General features: G+C 39.1%; 1 protein-coding gene across 1 annotated transcript; it reads right to left on the bottom strand.

The window, feature by feature from the left end:
• Window positions 1–288: 288 nt before the first annotated feature.
• On the bottom strand, window positions 289–2894 carry LOC106053046 (5-hydroxytryptamine receptor 4-like). Its single transcript, XM_013208512.2, has one exon. It carries the CDS (start codon window positions 2711–2713, stop codon window positions 1028–1030), a length of 1686 nt encoding a protein of 561 aa, XP_013063966.2. The 5' UTR covers window positions 2714–2894; the 3' UTR covers window positions 289–1027.
• Between the last annotated feature and the right edge of the window lie 15475 nt (window positions 2895–18369).

Here is an 18369-nt window from a genome sequence, read left to right on the forward strand (position 1 = left end):
TCGGTAGACTATGGCTTAAGTATTGTTAGTCAGCAAGATATTGTCCCACACTCTATTCTGCAACCATGATATGGTGTCTATTGCTTTGGCTAACCTGTTGTTAATGTCTTTATCCAGTAGAGAGTCGTTGGTTATGGTGGAGCCAAGATAGAAAAAAGTGGTCAACAATTTCTAATGGTTGGCCATTAATGGTTACGTCAGGTGCAGGATGCGAGTATTACACATTACACAACCAGGTAGTTGTTATGATAACATTACCCAACATTACCAAACAAGCAAAATATAAGATAAGATAAGATAATTTTATTGATCCAATCAAATGGAAATTCAGTTTGACTACAATTGACAACCTCAGCGTAACTACTTTACAAAAACAATATGGATGAAAAATTCGAACAACATTCACTCACGAAACACATACACACTCACACCCAGCGCTTTATGAGTTTGACTTCTATGTACTTCTCGATGACGACAGCTGATCTTGTAACACTCTGACCGCTAGTGGGATAAAGGAGTTTATAAAGCTTATATAAGGGAAAGAACCAAACAATTACTGCAATAGTTATCAAATATTGCCAGATTTATTTCTCTTTTTTCTAAATTAAAAAAACCCAACAAAATTTATAAATTGCCACTAATTAATATTTTTTTTTTTTAAATTTTCACGTGTTGTCAGTGACAAAGTATCAACTTGATCCGAGAATGGGAAATGGGAGAAATAACGTGTACAACATTTGTACCAGACAGACAGACAGACAGACAGACAGAGTGATTTATAAATATATAGCTTGTAAAAAATACGCATGCCATTATGTAATATGTGAAGCCGCTAAAAAGACAAACAAGACATGACTATTTACAATTTAAAAGTTATTAAACGAATAGTTCACTAAAGGCAAGAATTTTGCGAAGCATGAATGAAACGTTTAAAATGTTGGGAGATGGGGTTATAAAGGGTGGTGATAGTTGCTTGGAAGAGATGAAGTCATTTTATCTCTTAGGCTAAGACGCCATCTTTATAAGATCATTTCCGTTGTTTGGACGGTCTCAGTAAGGCGAAAATCGCCTGCCGCACAGAGCTTGTAAAGCAGTAAAAAATGGGGTTCATGGCCGAGTTCAGGTAGCCCATCCATGTGAACAGCAGAAACGGCCAAGTAGCCATCTTGTAGCCACTGTAGACAAGTGCGAAATTGTACACGCTGAATGGAAGCCAGCAGACGGTGAAACAGACAACGACACATCCGATAGTAGTGAACGCTTTGCTTGTTTTATTTTGCTGGTTGCTTCTCTTTCTCGTCGGGGATGCTTCCGGCTTGTCACGTGACTTCCGGTTAGCGTTTTCAGCGGAAATGACGTACTTGAGACGAGTTTGAAATACTTTTAGTGCCCCTCTGTCATTAATTGCACCGCTATTGACGGTGCGGATAAAATTAGGTGAAGATAATGTAAAAACGGATATATCCGAGTTAGACATTTCTGTCTCGTTTATGGAATCCTCACGGCTTACCGTGCATTTTGTTTGTTTAAAGCTTTTTCTGGTTTTGGGGTTGAATTTTTTTTCAGTTATAGATTTGGTGTCTTTGGTTTTGAATATTTTCTCCCGATCGCACTTTAAGTCCTGGACATTAGAATCGTAAAAAATGCTATCTATTTCATTCTCTTGAGGGTTATGATCTCCACAGGAGAGGACAAGTCCTTGTGTACTCTTCTCATCTGAGTCTGTGTTGCTTTCTACGTCGAAAGATTTTAAAGTTAGTTCCGTTTCTTTTATTGAATCCTTGGCATTCCTGAAATAAATAGGCTGTAGGATAAGTTCTAAGGCTGAGCCTTCAGCCTCAATAGGTTTCTCTTCATCTTTATTGTCTTCGCTTGATGACCCTCTATTTAGCTCTAAGTCTTCTCCAGGTTGCGCTCTGTGTTTCCAGCTACATAATCTCTGGATACATTTTACAAGTGAATTCGGCTTCATCTTGGGTAACTTAATCTTTAAGCCCGGGGAGATTAGCTTTTTGTCTAGTCGACAAATTTCTACTGTCACTAGAAAGTAGAACACAAAAATAACGAGGAATGGTAGAAAAAAGTCTAAGATTGAAATAACAATCAGGTAAGTCCGGTTGTAAATTGGTGTGCAGATTCCGACCAGTTCCGCGCAGTTGAGCAGCCAGTCGATGTCGCTATGATGCCACCCCCCTGACATCATGATAGTGCTGGTTATAGACGGGAGTAGCCAGGACAGGAAAACGAGAGTCAGCGTAGTTTTCTTAGACATCAGGCGGTACAAAAGAGGTCGGCAGACGGCGATGTATCGGTCCAGAGCCATCAAAGCCACGTGGTAGATGGAGACTGTGCATAAAACCTTGTCCAGCCAAATCCAGGCGGAGCAGAGCTCCTTGCCCAGTGCCCAGATTCCGTTGTTGCCTATGACGTATGCCCCAAGAGGCAGGCTGAAAAATCCAATAATAGCATCCGACACGGACATGGAGACGATAAGAATATGACATGGCGGGCTGTTACTTCCGCCGGAAGCGCGAAGCCCATTCCTCGGCGACTGCGCTCTACGACGGCACAGGGCAAGAATGACGGTTAGGTTAGCGATACCTATGTAAGCGGCCAGAACACTGCATGTCACGGTCAGTACAATGGTCACATTGTGACTATCGGTGATATCCACTTGTGACACTCCTTCTGGACAATCCTTAGATCCATTCATCTCGCTCTGGAAGCAACGAAAACATCTGGAACAACAAACATTGTTCTCTCGCTATTGGCATGTTCAGTTATTTTTTTAGTATTTTCGGTGTATTGCCTATTATTACAATACTTTATTCAGCCTGTTGGTAACCGGTTGAATAACTTTCAGTTCTTACTTAAATCCATATTTACAAAATAGTGGTTCTTATATACAATCGTAGAAAGTTTAAGCTCTACATCAAACAGAGTGTATCGACTTCTGTCTTGTCATGGAATTGGACCGACTCTCTTCTAGTAAATATCGATGAAATGTTAAAGTATCGAGCTCTGTGACCCTTTCAGCAGGGTATCGATGTCTCTTGAGGGAAGAATTTCATTTGATCTTTGACCTGGATTGATGGAATGAAAAAAAAAACAACTAAATAAATAAATAAATTATGGCTTTTATATAGTCTAAAAACTCAACAAAGTCTAAATCTTAACAAATTCTTAAGCTTAACAATTTCTTAAACTTAACAAAAGTCTAGAGGTTAACAAAAGTCTAAAACTCACAAGTCTAAAGCTTAAAGTTTCCTAACAGATTTTCCTGTGATCCTCCTGCTTAACGGTTAACAGCACATCCTCCCACAATATTTAAACCTCGGCCATCGTGTAGATATCACACTGTCTGTTTTTATAAGAAAATATTGCTGTCAAATAGTTTCAAACAATGGAAAGTATTCATTCATCTCTTCAATCACAGAGTGAGAATTTAGTCAGAGCCTTGCGTGGAGACCAATGAATGGATGCAGTTATACTCTGATAGGATTTGTTAATAAAAAAACTCCTCATTTAACTTACATTGCCCTTAAGCAACGGAAGAGATTAGTAGTAATACACACAACCACAGCACACCAAAAACTACACCACACACTATATCTACACAGGTAGAGTGAAGTCTGACTGTGAAGCACACTATAGAATAGAAAAGACTTTGAACAGAATAAAAAAGAAAATATTTCAAGGGAGACAAATTGATGAAGAGATGCACGACAATAAGACTATTGACAATAAAACATAAAATTAAAAATATCAAAAACATTGCACGTCTTTTAAGCAGTCACACACACACACGCACACACGCACACACACACACGCACACACACAAAGATGGGTGAATGACAGCAAGATTAGGCTAACTCTTCTCATCATGTCACAGATGGCTTAAAGTTGTGCTAATGCCATCAAGGGTGCCCCAGAGGGGTTGCGGACTACGAAAAAGGTAAGCGTATACATAAAAAAAAAAGAAAGACTCGTGATATAGATCTATACTGCCGTTGAAAATTTAATCCTTTCAAAAAGATACAAAACAATATTTACATTCCAACATGGTCAGTAGAACATTTCTAGAAATGTCTATATATCAAATAAGTACAGAAAACTAAAATGTTATTTAACCTTGGTTAGGCCCATTATAGAATATGCATCCTCCGTTTGGGACACTTTGGGACCCCTCAACTCAAGAAAACATTAAGAAACTGGAACAGACACAAAATAGAGCAGTGAGATTCATAACCAACGAATATTCACATTTGAGTAACAACTGTAGTAAAATCACTAAATTTAGAAAGCCTCCAGGAGAGAAGATTCAAGAGTTAATTAGCAATTTTACGCAAAACAGTTAATCATATTCTTGAAATACAAAAACAAAATCTAGTAAAATACTCTGAAAGACACAAAGATAAAGGCACATTCCTCGTTCCATATACTAGAACAAATGTGTACAAAAGCTCCCTCTTCCCTAGTGCTATTAGAGCATGGAACGGGTTGCCTGAGCCAGCCAGGAAAACCAGTGACTTGGCAGAATTTAAGTCATTGACTAGATGCATGACGCGTAGGACGTAGTCATCTCCTTTTTTGAATTAACGTCTGTATTATATAAGATAAGATAAGATAAGATAACACCCTCACCACTAATGACTTAGTCACTAACAAATACTAACAAGGCGTCGACAATTTAGTGTATACTTTTTACACTATGCATGAAAGAAAAAAAAATGTAGACCTACTTACATCAATTGTACTCAAACACATCACGCAAACAACAATAATATATTCCTTTTAACCATAGCAAGAATTTATATCTAAATAGTTTTCCAATGGTCAGATAAGCTCAAAGGGAAATCACCCTTTAAAAGGAAACTAGCGCAAGTAGGTTTCGTCCCCTTGTCGTTTCATTCTAACGTGCAGTGTGTCTCGCTCACCCACATCGATGTATATTTTTAGGGAAAGGGGAGACAGGGGAGGTACTTAGAGATTGTCAGGTTGACAAAGGTCTAGGAAAGGGCCATGATGAATTATTTATGATGTGCGTAATGGCCAGAAAAAAAAAAGGATAACAATTAGTAGAGAGAAACAAATTACGCTTGCTCTGGGAGATAATCCCAATAGGACAAAATCGAGACATGTTAGAGTCAGCGGTTCTCAACCTTTTAAACTCGGCGACCCCACTTTAAAATTCCCCACTGTTCAGCGTCCCCCCCCCTAGTAAAATTATTTTCGTTCACAAGCCTAAGTAATCGTAATTATATTTTATCGTATTCTTGTAAGATGATAGCGTATGTTATGTACTGCATAAAGTCCACTTCTGTATCTAGATCTAATAACTAACAGGCTGGAAAACTTATGCTTCTCAAAATAAAAAATAAATAAATTTAAAAATGGAAGAAATGGCACAACTTAGACTAATCGGCTTATGACTACAAACACATGATCCAAAATGTGTAACTGGTGTTGAAAAGAATCCATTTGTCTTCGGAACATCTTCAATTTAGACTTTGAATGGACTTGTCAGATTCTCACCAGGAAATGTTCTTTCACAAAAATTATGATTTCATTCGTTTGTTAGGTTCAATGTCTTTTTCCTTATAGAGAGAGAGCAGATAAGATTGGTAACATTGGTTTTATTTGCAAGGATCCGATTTTATTTTCCAGACAATTCGAGGCATGTTGCAGAGTGACGTTTTTCATTGCTTCTTGAAATTCTTGTGTCAGTGTCTTCATTACTTGTATGCGTCGATAAACCACACAGTGAGTTCTGGTGACTTGTGGTGACTCCATCTTAACCAAACGTCCGATGGACTCAGCGACCCCTGGCAAATCGTCCTTCGACCCTCAAGGGGGTCGCGACCCACAGGTTGAGAACCCTGTGTTAGAGGCTTGGTATCGAAGAACGCATGACGTTACAAGGACTAGGGAATGGCACTGTCTATATTAGTCTGTGATGTCTTATCAAATACACCAAAAGACATGTATATCTTGTACCTCAATATATTGTAATGGGTTAGAATCATAGACATCAATAAATATAGACTGGAAAAAGGAAATAACTTCATGTGACTTGAAAACATGTATATCTATTGCTGTCGGATTTCCGAATTCTGAAAAGTTGCATGATCTTCAGTCTTAGAGATTAAACAAAACTACACTGCTGTATAATAAAGTACACAAAAATGCAAGTCACAAATTTTCGTTTCATAAAACTCTTTTATCGGCCACTCTATATTTATTTATGTCTATGGTTAGAATGTTTTGCCTCTAACAATGTGTGTATGTGTGTGTGTGTGTGGAGAAGACCTTCTTCCACTAATATATGTATGTGTCATGCTAAATGTACCCAAGTCCTGGACAATACCATAATGACACGTACAATGACAAAATAAGATTCAGAATGCCACTTTACCGACATATAACATGTTTAATTACATTATTTTCACTATAATACAGAAAAATAGTTAGAGTCTACACTTAGACTATATATATCCAAAAAGTCCAACTGTCCTGGACTAGGAACAAAAACACACTGCCTTATCATGAGTTACATTATGTTCAACAAAACATCTCACCAAAAAAAAAACAACCCAAAACAATAACAGTTTTGAAATCAACCACCTGAATTGCCCCCCTTCTCCTCTACAGTAAACAGGAGACCAAGGCTGACCAGAACTCAGTCCTGACAGAATTCCAGATGCGGCCTGGATGCCAAATCAGCCCTGGCATTACTTAATATCGGCCCATATCTTGCGTGTCATACGATATGTCTCGAGTCTAACCTGTCGTCATTATATGTAAAATTTGATAAACCATCGAAAACTGAACTTATGCCAGCGTCAATCGACCTAATGAAGTGATGCCCAAAATACGGTCCGCGGGCCACATCCGGCCCGCGACAAGCTTTTACCCGGTCCGCCTCACTTTTTCTCTGATGGACTGGTACCACGACCTTTAACATTATTGCTTTTATGAAAAGGGAATTTTATTTGTGGAACTTTATAATAAGTCACAACATTTGTTTTATGAAGTCATCTGGCTGTTTCAAATATACAACATATAGATCTAGAAACAGCATATAAAAAAAACCCAAATATGGTGGCATTTTTAGTTTGAGCCTCGAATAAAAGATATTTAAACTACGCCTAGAGATTGTAGGATCCATGGGAATATTAACCAAAAAGAGACGAAAAAATGGATTAGAGGTAAGCCTAGCTACACTGTTGCTCACAATTTCAACAGAAACGAAGCCATTTTTCGAATAAAAACTAGATTAAAGATAAACCTCAAATATCAATGTAAGTACTAGATCCACGGGTTTCAATTAAAATAGTTTCAGGTCAATTTCATTTTTTTTTACCTTTTTTTGATCATGTGGCAAGTGTCGGAAATTAAAATGGCCCGCAGGTCGAATTAGGTTGGGCATCACTAACCTAACGTATTGTATTTCTATATAAAGATAGACTAAGAGGCTATATCAGTATATATATATATATGAATCCAACAAAAAAAAAGTCAGTGCAATTCGTAATCCCTATTAGTCCGGATTGAAAACTTTATCACATGATTTTGAAAGGATTTGAAGTGAGTAAAAGAGTAAAACACGTGATAACCGTCTATTCTGAAGTAATACAGACTTCAGTGTTAATTACTTAGGTAGGCCCAAGTACCTCAGTTCACCTGGCAAGTAAATACTCTAGTCTAGCTGGTGCAGCGGTGCTGCATAGAGATAGACTTAGGGCCGGCCTTAGGCAATAGGAAGCCCTGTGGAAAAAAATAAATAGGGTGACCCCCCCAAATGAAATAGAAAAAAAAAATAAAGACTGAAAAATACGCAATGAATTAAAAACATGACCGTGTCTAGATCTCAAGCAACCCAGAATAAGTTAAATTCATACAACGATTATAGCACGAATAAACTTCATGGACGATTCATGATCACTGGACTAGAAATAACATTTCGACATTTCGCCAAAAGAAAGTAACAATAGTCACCTAACATATGTAATCTAACAAGAAGATCTAAACCTTTGCACATAGTAACATTATAGTAGATGACAATCATGACATGGATCGAGGCTAGTAGACAGTAGAAATAGAGCCAAAGGTTTTGCTCTTGAGATTTGATCCATTTTTAGCGATTTCGCAGTTCGAGGCTCATCTCGCGTCTACGAGATAAACCATAGTCGTTACGACTGAAGGAGGCCAACACATTTAAGGCTAAACCAAACTTAGTTCTGCTGTTTCAACACCAATCAGTGTCTAGTGTGCTTATGCCTAATGCCGGCACTGCTACATGAATCCTACTAGATACTCATTATAAAGCTAAAGCTGAACAGAAAAATTAGTCTAAACATAAACAATTTTTAAAAATAAAAACTGTGAAACATACCTTCATAACACCAAAGAAAGTATCAGAAGTCGTGAAGAGAACCTAAATTAAACATTCAGCAGACTACGGTTTAACCTTGTGAGATTTGGCAAAATATGTAGGGCACAGAAAGGTCTTCGTAGTCATTTTTAATTGTGACCTCTTTTTCAAACTTCACACTCGAATTCAATGCTTTATTTTTTTTTATTTAATCACGGACATGAATTTGTATAATACAAGTGTATGTTCGTAGTATGGACGCACTTAACGATAGCGAATGCATTCTATTAGGGTGAAGGGCCGATTATAACCCGAGGGAAACCACATGTCAGTATTTGCTTAGCCTCTGCCCTTTGGACATTTGATGATTAAATAGCTTTGTCCAGGGAGTGCCCTTTAGAAATGAATCAATGATTTAGTCGCACGACTGGCTACCTTGTGATAGAGACAAGGGGACGGAATGAGAAGGGGGAGAGTTTAATTGAGATCTAATTATCCCCCTTGATCAAGCAGACATGAATGTAAAAAAAAAAAAAAAAAGTTACTAAATAATCAAATAGGATGTCACCTTGCAGGTTCAACGCGAAATATTTCGGGTTCATAAGTGACCTGATTTGTGTACAACCCATTGATTGGTCAAAATGTGACTTATAATTTACGATAGAAAGGGTAGGGCATTTTTTGTGTATTTAGCCTATAGAAAATCATATGTTACAGATTGGCACAACACTTCATTTCTATAATAGGGGATAAGATTATTATTCAGGTGGGGAGGGGGAATTCTTTAAAAAAAACATTTCTCTACACGATGAAATTCAAAACGTACTGAAATTTAAAAAATTAAGTGTTTTTTTTTCTTTGAAACGCGTGCGCGCGCGTGTGTGTGTGTTTTTTAAACTTTACCTTTACCTTTACCTATCCCTTAGTCTGTTTGACCGTTGGGGCACCAGGCAAGATTTGTCGACCGTCTTTCTCCATTCCTCCCTATTTTTTGCCTTGTTTAGAACCTCTCTCAATGGCAGGCCCGTCCATTCTTTAATGTTGTCCTCCCATCGCTTTTTCTGTCTGACTCTTCTTCTTTTCCCTGGCACTGTTCCCTGAAGGAAGGTCTTTGCGAGCCCCGTAGATCTTGTAATGTGGCCAAAGGTTTTAAGCTTTCGTCTTTTTACAATAGTTAGCAGGTCGTCATGGGGTCCGATCGCTACAGTAACCTTGTCTCTGATTTCTTGGTTTGTGATGCGGTCTTTGAATGTGATGCCTAGGATCCTTCTGTAGCATCTCAATTCCATTGCTAGGATCTTCCTCTCAAGCTCTGCATTCAACGTCCACGACTCGCAAGCATATAAAAATGTGGCCATGACCAGAGAGCGCATCAGTCTGATTTTGGTGCCGAGGGCTAAACTGCGTCGGTTAAATACTAGATACAATTTTTCAAAGTCATGGTTAGAATGATAGGATCAATAAATCTAGGTCTGCCTTTTCCACACTTCAAGCAATCTGGCTCTCTAAGGCACTATCTCTACATAATAAGATACGAATCTATAATACAAACGTGAACTCGGTCCTTCTATACGGTCCAGAGACATGGAGAGTCAATAAAACAAATATGGAAATGTTCCAGACCTTTAATAACAGATGCCTACACGGGATATTAGGAATTAGCTGGCAAGAAAAGAAAACTGCTGTCAATTTGTGGGAGAGAACAAGACAAAAGCCCATAGCCCAAGGCATTACAGAGCGAAAGTGGAGCTGGATAGGACACACCCTGCGAAAACCGGCTGCCAATGTTGCAAGACAGGCACTTGATTTGAATCCGAGAGAAAAGAGGAAAGTGGGAAGACCCAAGCAAACCTGGAAGAGGTCAGTCATCAGTAAATTTGATGAGACTGGAATGACATGGGAGCAGATGAAGAAAGCTGCTCAGAACCGAGTTTGGTGGAGAGGTGTGGCTGAGGGCCTATGATCCCAAGGGAGAGCACCGAATTAAGTAAATAGTTGGTGAGAATGACTGTGATATTATTGGTGAGACTGCTAGTGAAAATGGTCGGTAAGAGACAGTAATAGTGATAGTGAAACTTAAGTGAGAATGAGAGTAAAATGGTTGATGTTGAAATATTGAAAAGGCTGGTGAGACTAACAGTGAAACTGTTTGTGAAAGTTAGAGAGAAATGGTTGGTGTAGGAACAGTGAAATGGGTGGTGAAGCTAGTTGTAAAATGGTTGGTGAAAGAAATAGTGAAATAATCGTCGAGTGGTTTATCTTAAGTGCTAATTTTGTTCTTTAGTTAATACGAAATCAAACCTGTATTATGTAAATGTTTAAATATTTATTTCAAAGTTTTAACTTGTGCTACTGACGAAACAAATAAATACTGCTTAGTCCCAAGACGTGTAGGTTGTTTAATCATTTATTTTATTTATTCATTTTTTTAAAAGGAAACCTCAGAATTTGCGCTATTCAATTTTAGCTTTATCATCATCGGAATTCTTGGGCCTCTTTTTTTTTTTTCCTCATTTGTGGGCTTTATATGCCTCTTTTTTTTTGCCCTCCAGCCACTTTTGTGGGCTTTATATGCCTCTTTTTGGGCCCCCCAGCCTCTTTTGTGGGCTTTATATGCCTCTTTTTGGGCCCTCCAGCCTCTTTTGTAGGCTTTATATGCCTCTTTTTTGGGGGCCCTCCAGCCTCTTTTGTGGGCTTTATATATGCCTCTTTTTTTGGGCCCTCCAGCCTCTTTTGTGGGCTTTATATGCCTCTTTTTTTGGGCCCTCCAGCCTCTTTTGTGGGCTTTATATGCCTCTTTTTTGGGCCCTCCAGCCTCTTTTGTGGGCTATATATATGCCTCTTTTTTTGGGCCCTCCAGCCTCTTTTGTGGGCTTTATATGCCTCTTTTTTTGGGGCTCTCCAGCCTCTTTTGTGGGCTTTATATGCCTCTTTTTTGTTGGGCCCTCCAGCCTCTTTTGTGGGCTTTATATGCCTCTTTTTTGTTGGGCCCTCCAGCCTCTTTTGTGGGCTTTATATGCCTCTTTTTTGTTGGGCCCTCCAGCCTCTTTTGTGGGCTTTATATGCCTCTTTTTTTGGGGCCTCCAGCCTCTTTTGTGGGCTTTATATGCCTCTTTTTTTGCCATCCAGCCTCTTTTGTGGGCTTTATATGCCTCTTTTTTGGGCCCTCCAGCCTCTTTTGTGGGCTATATATATGCCTCTTTTTTTGGGGCCCTCCAGCCTCTTTTGTGGGCTATATATATGCCTCTTTTTTTGGGGCCCTCCAGCCTCTTTTGTGGGCTTTATATGCCTCTTTTTTGCCATCCAGCCTCTTTTGTGGGCTTTATATGCCTCTTTTTTTGGGCCCTCCAGCCTCTTTTGTGGGCTTTATATGTCTCTTTTTTTTTGGCCCTCCAGCCTCTTTTGTGGGCTTTATTTGCCTCTTTTTTTTGGGCCCTCCAGCCTCTTTTGTAGGCATTTATTTATTGTAGTTGTTTACGTCATAGACTGTGACAGTTTTGAAATCCCACTCCCATGTTTGTCTCCCCTAATAATTCTTATTTAACCTTTGTCGGTGACCTCTCAGGACAACGTGATAAGAAAGCAGTCACGTGAGGTAATCCATTGACTGTATGTAAGGAGAAGAAAAAACGCTGAATCCAAACCTCCGCTGCCTTGCGGCTATACCCAAATATAGGAAAGGCTTCGGGAGATAACCCTGAAAAAAAAACAGGAGCTGGTGACCCCCAGGCAGATTGTGGCACACCGTGCTGACAGCTGCGGCGCTACTGACCCCAAACTGTATCGGATATTCCTTTCCTTTGGACACATCGGATGCGCGGAGAGGGGGGGGGGCGACATCGTTCCGACCATAAATAATGCTTCTAGACTCTAGATATGAACCATAGTCGTTCTACGACTGAAGGAGGCCAACATATTTAAGGCTAAACCAAACTTAGTTCTGCTGCTTTAAAAGTAATACAATGAAATGTGTTTTGGTGAACCTACTATGATCACCTTCAGCTTCACCTATACCTAAGTCTGATGGGCCGTTGGGGCACCACACAGGATCTGTCGACCATATCTCTCCATTCCTCTCTGTATTCCTCCTTGACTAGAATCTCTCTGAATGACGGCCCAGTCCATTCTTTGTCTCTTCTTTTGCCCGATACTGTTCCCTGAATGAAAGTCTTTATGAGCCCTAGAGTTTAAACTTGCATTTTCTAACTGTCGCTAACAGGTCATCGTGGTGCCCATTGGCTATTGTGATCCTGTTTCGAATTTTCACATTTGAGATGCGGTCATTGTAGGTGGTACCAAGGATCCTTCGATAGCATCTCGATTCTGTGGTAAGAACTTTGAAAGGCAGAACGTGATATGAGTTGATATATTACTTCACTGTTTGTTGTGATTGTATTGTGAAAACTTCTCGTCAGGAGGGGACGTGGTCTGAATGTCTACTCTTACCATTGTTGTTCATTATTGTGTTTATTTTTTTAATTATTTCTCTGTATTATCAGTACGCCAAAAGCAACTGGTCTCCTCTACATTAAAAAGACTTTAAAAACGGGGGGATAACTCATACCCATTTTTCTGCAATCAAAAAATTACCGAGTTTGTTCCCCTATAGTGTACGCTTCATCCATCAGAAGAAAAAAAATAGTCAAAGGAGATTTTCCATTGTTGTTAACACTTTACCACAGGGGTTCTCAGCCTGTGGGTCGCGACACTTTGTCAGGGGTCGCTTAGGGCCTTCGAAAATATGCATTTTTTTTGGGTCAATTTTAACAATGCAAAGTTGTTGTTTTTTCATTGAAATAAACTTTTTTTTTTTATTGATACTCGAGGATAGATGTTGCAGACAGCTGAATTGTTACGCCTGGTCGTTTTGTAAAGCTCTGGACTGTCGTCTGTTAGTATTAATAGTCAGTGAATAGTCACTAATTATGAAGATAATAGTGTAAGTAAGGTCCGCCAGTTTTCTTTTATTCACTTTCCAAAAGATTACATTGCAAATAACAACAACACATGTAAAAACTTTGTTCAGAAATTGTTCATTTGCTTGTCCTATTTTCCCGCCCTAGAAACGTGAAAGTCTGCATACATCCCACATGGGCTTACATATCTCACACGAAATGCATGATCTTCGGAGTTTTGAAGGGCAATGTCTTTATTTACTAGTAAAGTCCAGCAGTTCTGGGACACACACACACACAGAAGTTGTTATGGATGGTGTGTTGTCAGTACTCAGTCATTCTCAAACTGTGGGGGAGGCTTGTGTCTAAAATCCTGTAGTCGCAGATATAGGAGCTAGCGAGTAGTCAAAGTAATATCAGTTTTTCATGCTCATTGCAAGATCGAAGATCCAAAATTATTCATAAAGATTTTGTTGGATCGTTTACCAGCTGACAGATCAGCCTGAAGTCCTATTGATCTGATGTTTTTATATCCAACACTTAAAGCTGGGCTAATCAACAATGTGCCTGGACATCACGTCGGGAGCTCCACAAGTGGACAGACGGTACGATTTCATGATGCTAACTTATCGTCAACCCAAGACTGAGGCCAGACAGCATTGCAGTGAGCTCATAAGGAATTTAGAGGACTATATAAAACTATGAATGGTTATTCTTTACAAATTGTCTGGTCTGGCGATAAATTTTCCCCCATTACATGTCAATTTCAGTTTTGAGCTGACAAATGTGTTTAAATCTGTAATATATAAACCAAAATGTGTACGTTTTGAAAAAGGTTGAGCAGCACATTCATAAATTGAGTTTTAATACGTAAATTTTGTATAGAAATGCATTGAACAACAAGAACCTTGGATGGCCTGCTAATGGTATCAGGGGAGGAAAGCAAGGTAAAGCTCTGGTAAGAAACTCTGTTGAACGTAGTGCCTAATGGCTTCCATGGAGCTCAAGTAACCCTGACAAATGAATAAAATTATAATTTATATAAAAGAACATTCGCTAACACATCAAACTTTCCAAATTTACACATGATTCCCATTTGCACTTGCCGGACATTCAATGAAAGTCAAAATTGAAGATGTTTAGGAGACATACATAATTTATTAAACTCATTAATAGAGATCACAGTGTAAAATTTCTCTTTAATTACATAAATCTGTATCAAACGTTTGCAGTCATGTCACAATTTATCTGTACCTCCTTCTTCAATGTGCAATAACACTAGGACCTAGATTATCTTCAACTCAAATGGAGCATCCGAGACATGAAACAGTTTTACAAACATTCAAGCGGGAAATCTTTGGTTTGTTAAGTAAAGGATCCGCTAAGCTGAGCATGTCTCCAAAGCTCAATGCCGACGAGCATTTAAAACTGGGGAGGACTGGGTGTCAAAGTCGGCCCTGGCATTAGAGTAGTATCCGGGCCCTTAAATTGCGATTCCTATTATGGCACTGATTCGTAAATATGTTAAACTCCATCGAAAACTTAACATGTGAAGGCGTGGGCTTACGTAATCTATTCTATTTCTGCGTGAAATTTGGCTTAGAGGCTATTAGAAATCTTAACGCATAAACAAAACAAAATTTACAGTACAATCACAATGAAACTTAAATAACTACATTTATTTAAAATATTTTACGGTCCTTACTGTCAATAAAAACGGCCCATTATTGGTGGCCCCACGGGCCCATGGGGTGCCGGCCTACCCATACGCCCAGATAGCCAGTACAAACCTGATAACAAAATACAACAGAAAAACCGGAGAGCGAGCCACAGAAGCAAATGATGTGACATAGCCTCCCTTCTCAGTACAAGAATTCAGGGTCACCATAAAAAAAGCCAGCCCAGAACTTTTCCAGGGCGTCACTAAAACGGGAGTGGGGATTTTCGAAAGGTGCAGTCCGCACCGGCTGACACCAGCCCTTTCCACGCCTCTTAAACCTTACGTTTATGGAAAAAGAAAAAAAAAAGTTTTCCAAGACAAACCGTGCGGTGGGAAACTGGTTTGACCTTTGACACTAAACAAAGGGGGAGTCCGTGTTTATAAACAAAACACTTCTTACGTCTGACGTAATGAAAAGCAGTGCGCATGACAAATCCCAGTTCAGGAGTTCCTTGAGAGTTTCCGGGATTTTAAGTAGCGTCCAAGGTAACAACTTTAGTCCGGCAAGATTTTTTAATTGTAATCTCAATTATTTAAGTGCTACTTAACCTACACTTCAGCTATTGTGAAGTATTTGTCATTATTATGTGTATTTGTTATTACGGTAATTTTTACAAATCAAACAAGAACTTAAAATGGTAATTCTATTTAACCTTGGTTAGGCCAATATATGAATATGCGTTCTCTGTTTGGGACCCCCAACTTATGAAGTTATAAAGCAACTATAATAGACGCAAAATAGTGTTTAATCACCTCGGCCATCGCCTGCTGGTATGTTAAAATATGGCACACAGACATCGACTAAATAGACTAATTAAAAAAAGCATTTTATATCACTCAAACACAGCTACTTTTTCTTAACTCTTTCTCTCCTGAATGACAATGCCATCGTTGATTTAACCCAGGGGCGGACTGGCTATATGGGCATTCGGGCAAATGCCCGGTGGGCCGGTACCCAATTGGGCAGGTAGGGCCACCGAAAGGTTCTCATGAATGCCAGTAAATTATTTTAAGAGAGCTTTTACAATTTAAAGTCTAACAATTATCTAAGGCAATCATGTGGCTAACAATTTGTGGGCCGAATTGCATAGAAATGCCCGGGCAGATTTTGACACCCATTCCGCCCCTGATTTAACCCCATGAAATTAATTGTTTTTGCTTATTTATAAACTTTAATTAGTATTGTGTAAAAAGAGCAGGTATTCCTCTATAACTCAATACCAAATATAACATTTTCTGATAACAAAAAAAAAAGTTATTGAAGTTTAATCCTAACAGGATAGTGAAATACAAATAAAATAATTCTATCGGAACGAAGAAAATAATTACGGAGAGAAAGAGTTAAAGAGCCTTTATTATGAAAGTTGCCTTTCCAAAACGCATAACATCCTTAAAGATAATGTCCGCCCATTAAACCACAGTCACATCATATCTGGATGAAGAGGTCGGCTCCTCTCCGTTAGGTCGCGAACAGAGTTAGACACTTCTTTCTTCCACTTTCAATGTCAGGATGTTTCAATATCGTTCGTCATCCCTTGTACACTTGGAGACTAAGTCATCAAGCCCTGGTTGTGTGTGTGTGTGTGGGGAAAGTATGTGTGTGTGTGTGTGCTCGATTGTGTTTTAAGTTGTTTGTATTGGCCTCTATAAACTATATCATTATTCTTATTAGCAAAAAAATTAAAGTTCCCCTTTTAGACTTTGCGATCTATAGAGAAGACTATGTTAAGGTTATCTGTTTCTTTGGCCAACGGTTAACGACCAGGGTGTTATGTGGCCAGCACAAGGACCGACTACCTTTACTTTCCCCAACTCTAAAAACTTGGGTGGACTCAGGGACGCCCTAAAAATCCGGAAATTCAAAATCCCAGTCTTCACCAAGGTTCATACCCAAGACCCCAGCTTCGGAAGCCAAGCTCTATACCACTCAGCTACCTCACCCTACTATATTATTCTTGCTATAGTAGTAACGCTGAGGTCTAGATATAGTATATATATAGGTCTATGCTTAGAGTCAAAAATTTAGCTTGAAAATCACCAACAATGTGTCTTTATACGGATTTTCACGATAGACTCAAATGCTAAACTGAACTTCAATGTGGCCAGGTAAACGAGCAACAAACAAGCCATAGACATGAGAAGAGTTTGGAAAATTTGATTGTCGTACGTAAAAGTGAAGAAAATAATAATCTTATAACTTAGCTTTATAACTTTATAACTCTTATAACAAGCAAATTATAAAACAAAAACATTTTTTTAAAAATTGGGATTATGCAAGGGGAAGATCTCCTTATTCACAATTATATATCTCAATAATAACAACTATCTAAGGTAAGGCTGGCTGCCTGGTCGTGCGGTTTGCGCGCTGGACTGTCGTTCGGATTTATCGACGGTCGAGGGTTCAAACCCTGCCCGCTCCCAACCCCGTCGTCCAGCGGGAGGTTTGGACTAGGAAGTAAAACTATCTTCAACTCTGAAGGAACATCCGAAACATGGAAAACATTTTACAACAAACAAACAACAACCCCATGTATTTAGCCATATATTGGAATACTGAAGGATTAATTTCCCTTGTTGATTTCAAACAACAAAAAATAATTACCAGTAATTAATTGACTGTTTTTTTTTTGGTAAATTATTTTTTATTAACTCAGGTATTGTCTTCGCCAATGAATAATTGTGCAAAGTTTCAACTTGATGCGAGAATGGGTGTGGGAGAAATAACGTGTTCAAAATTTTTACCAGACACAAAAAGGGCAGAAAGAGTGAGTCCCGAGTACGCTATTCTGCCTCAAAGTGGCACTCGGGTGGAAACGATCGCTAGAGGAAGCGATTAGGCTAAATGAGTAGCAAAACAAAACTCCTGTGGGAGTGTCCAAGGGAAGGCGAGAGCTTTCCCATTGCACGGTGCGGAGTTGAAAGAGAGCTTCCACGTCTCTATCGATAATCCATGCGCCGTTCCTCAAGGGACCGTTACACTAATGGCGAGTCCTGCACGGTTAGCTTGGTAAAACATAGGAAGATGGCGGGGGTTCCCGGTTTACTCGGCCTTCGGCCATGTACTCTAGTCCATGCGCCCAGAGTGCTAGATACATCGGAAAAAAAGCAATGTTTTACTAGACATTGACTTGGACCTCTTCCAGACAGAACGGTTTGTTCAAGCAGGCTTACACGGCCTAGAGTTCGAATAGCCTTCGGCTCAAATCTTTTGACAATCACACAACAGAGTGAGTTTTTATAAGCTTTGTAAAAAAAAAAAAAACCAAGCTTATCAACTCGTCTTCTGCACACCGGAGACACCAAATAGCTAGCTATTTATAGTTTTTTCTGTCACTGATGAAAATCTCTATCACTATAGGCAGGGCCGGTCCTAGCTATTG

The sequence above is a fragment of the Biomphalaria glabrata genome, chromosome 17 (genome assembly GCF_947242115.1).
Source record: "Biomphalaria glabrata chromosome 17, xgBioGlab47.1, whole genome shotgun sequence".
Lineage (NCBI taxonomy): Eukaryota > Metazoa > Mollusca > Gastropoda > Planorbidae > Biomphalaria > Biomphalaria glabrata.

Coding starts and splice junctions, on each gene's coding strand:
- LOC106053046 (XM_013208512.2), bottom strand. CDS start 2,713: ATGAATGGATCTAAGGATTGTCCAGAAGGAGTGTCACAAGTGGATATC.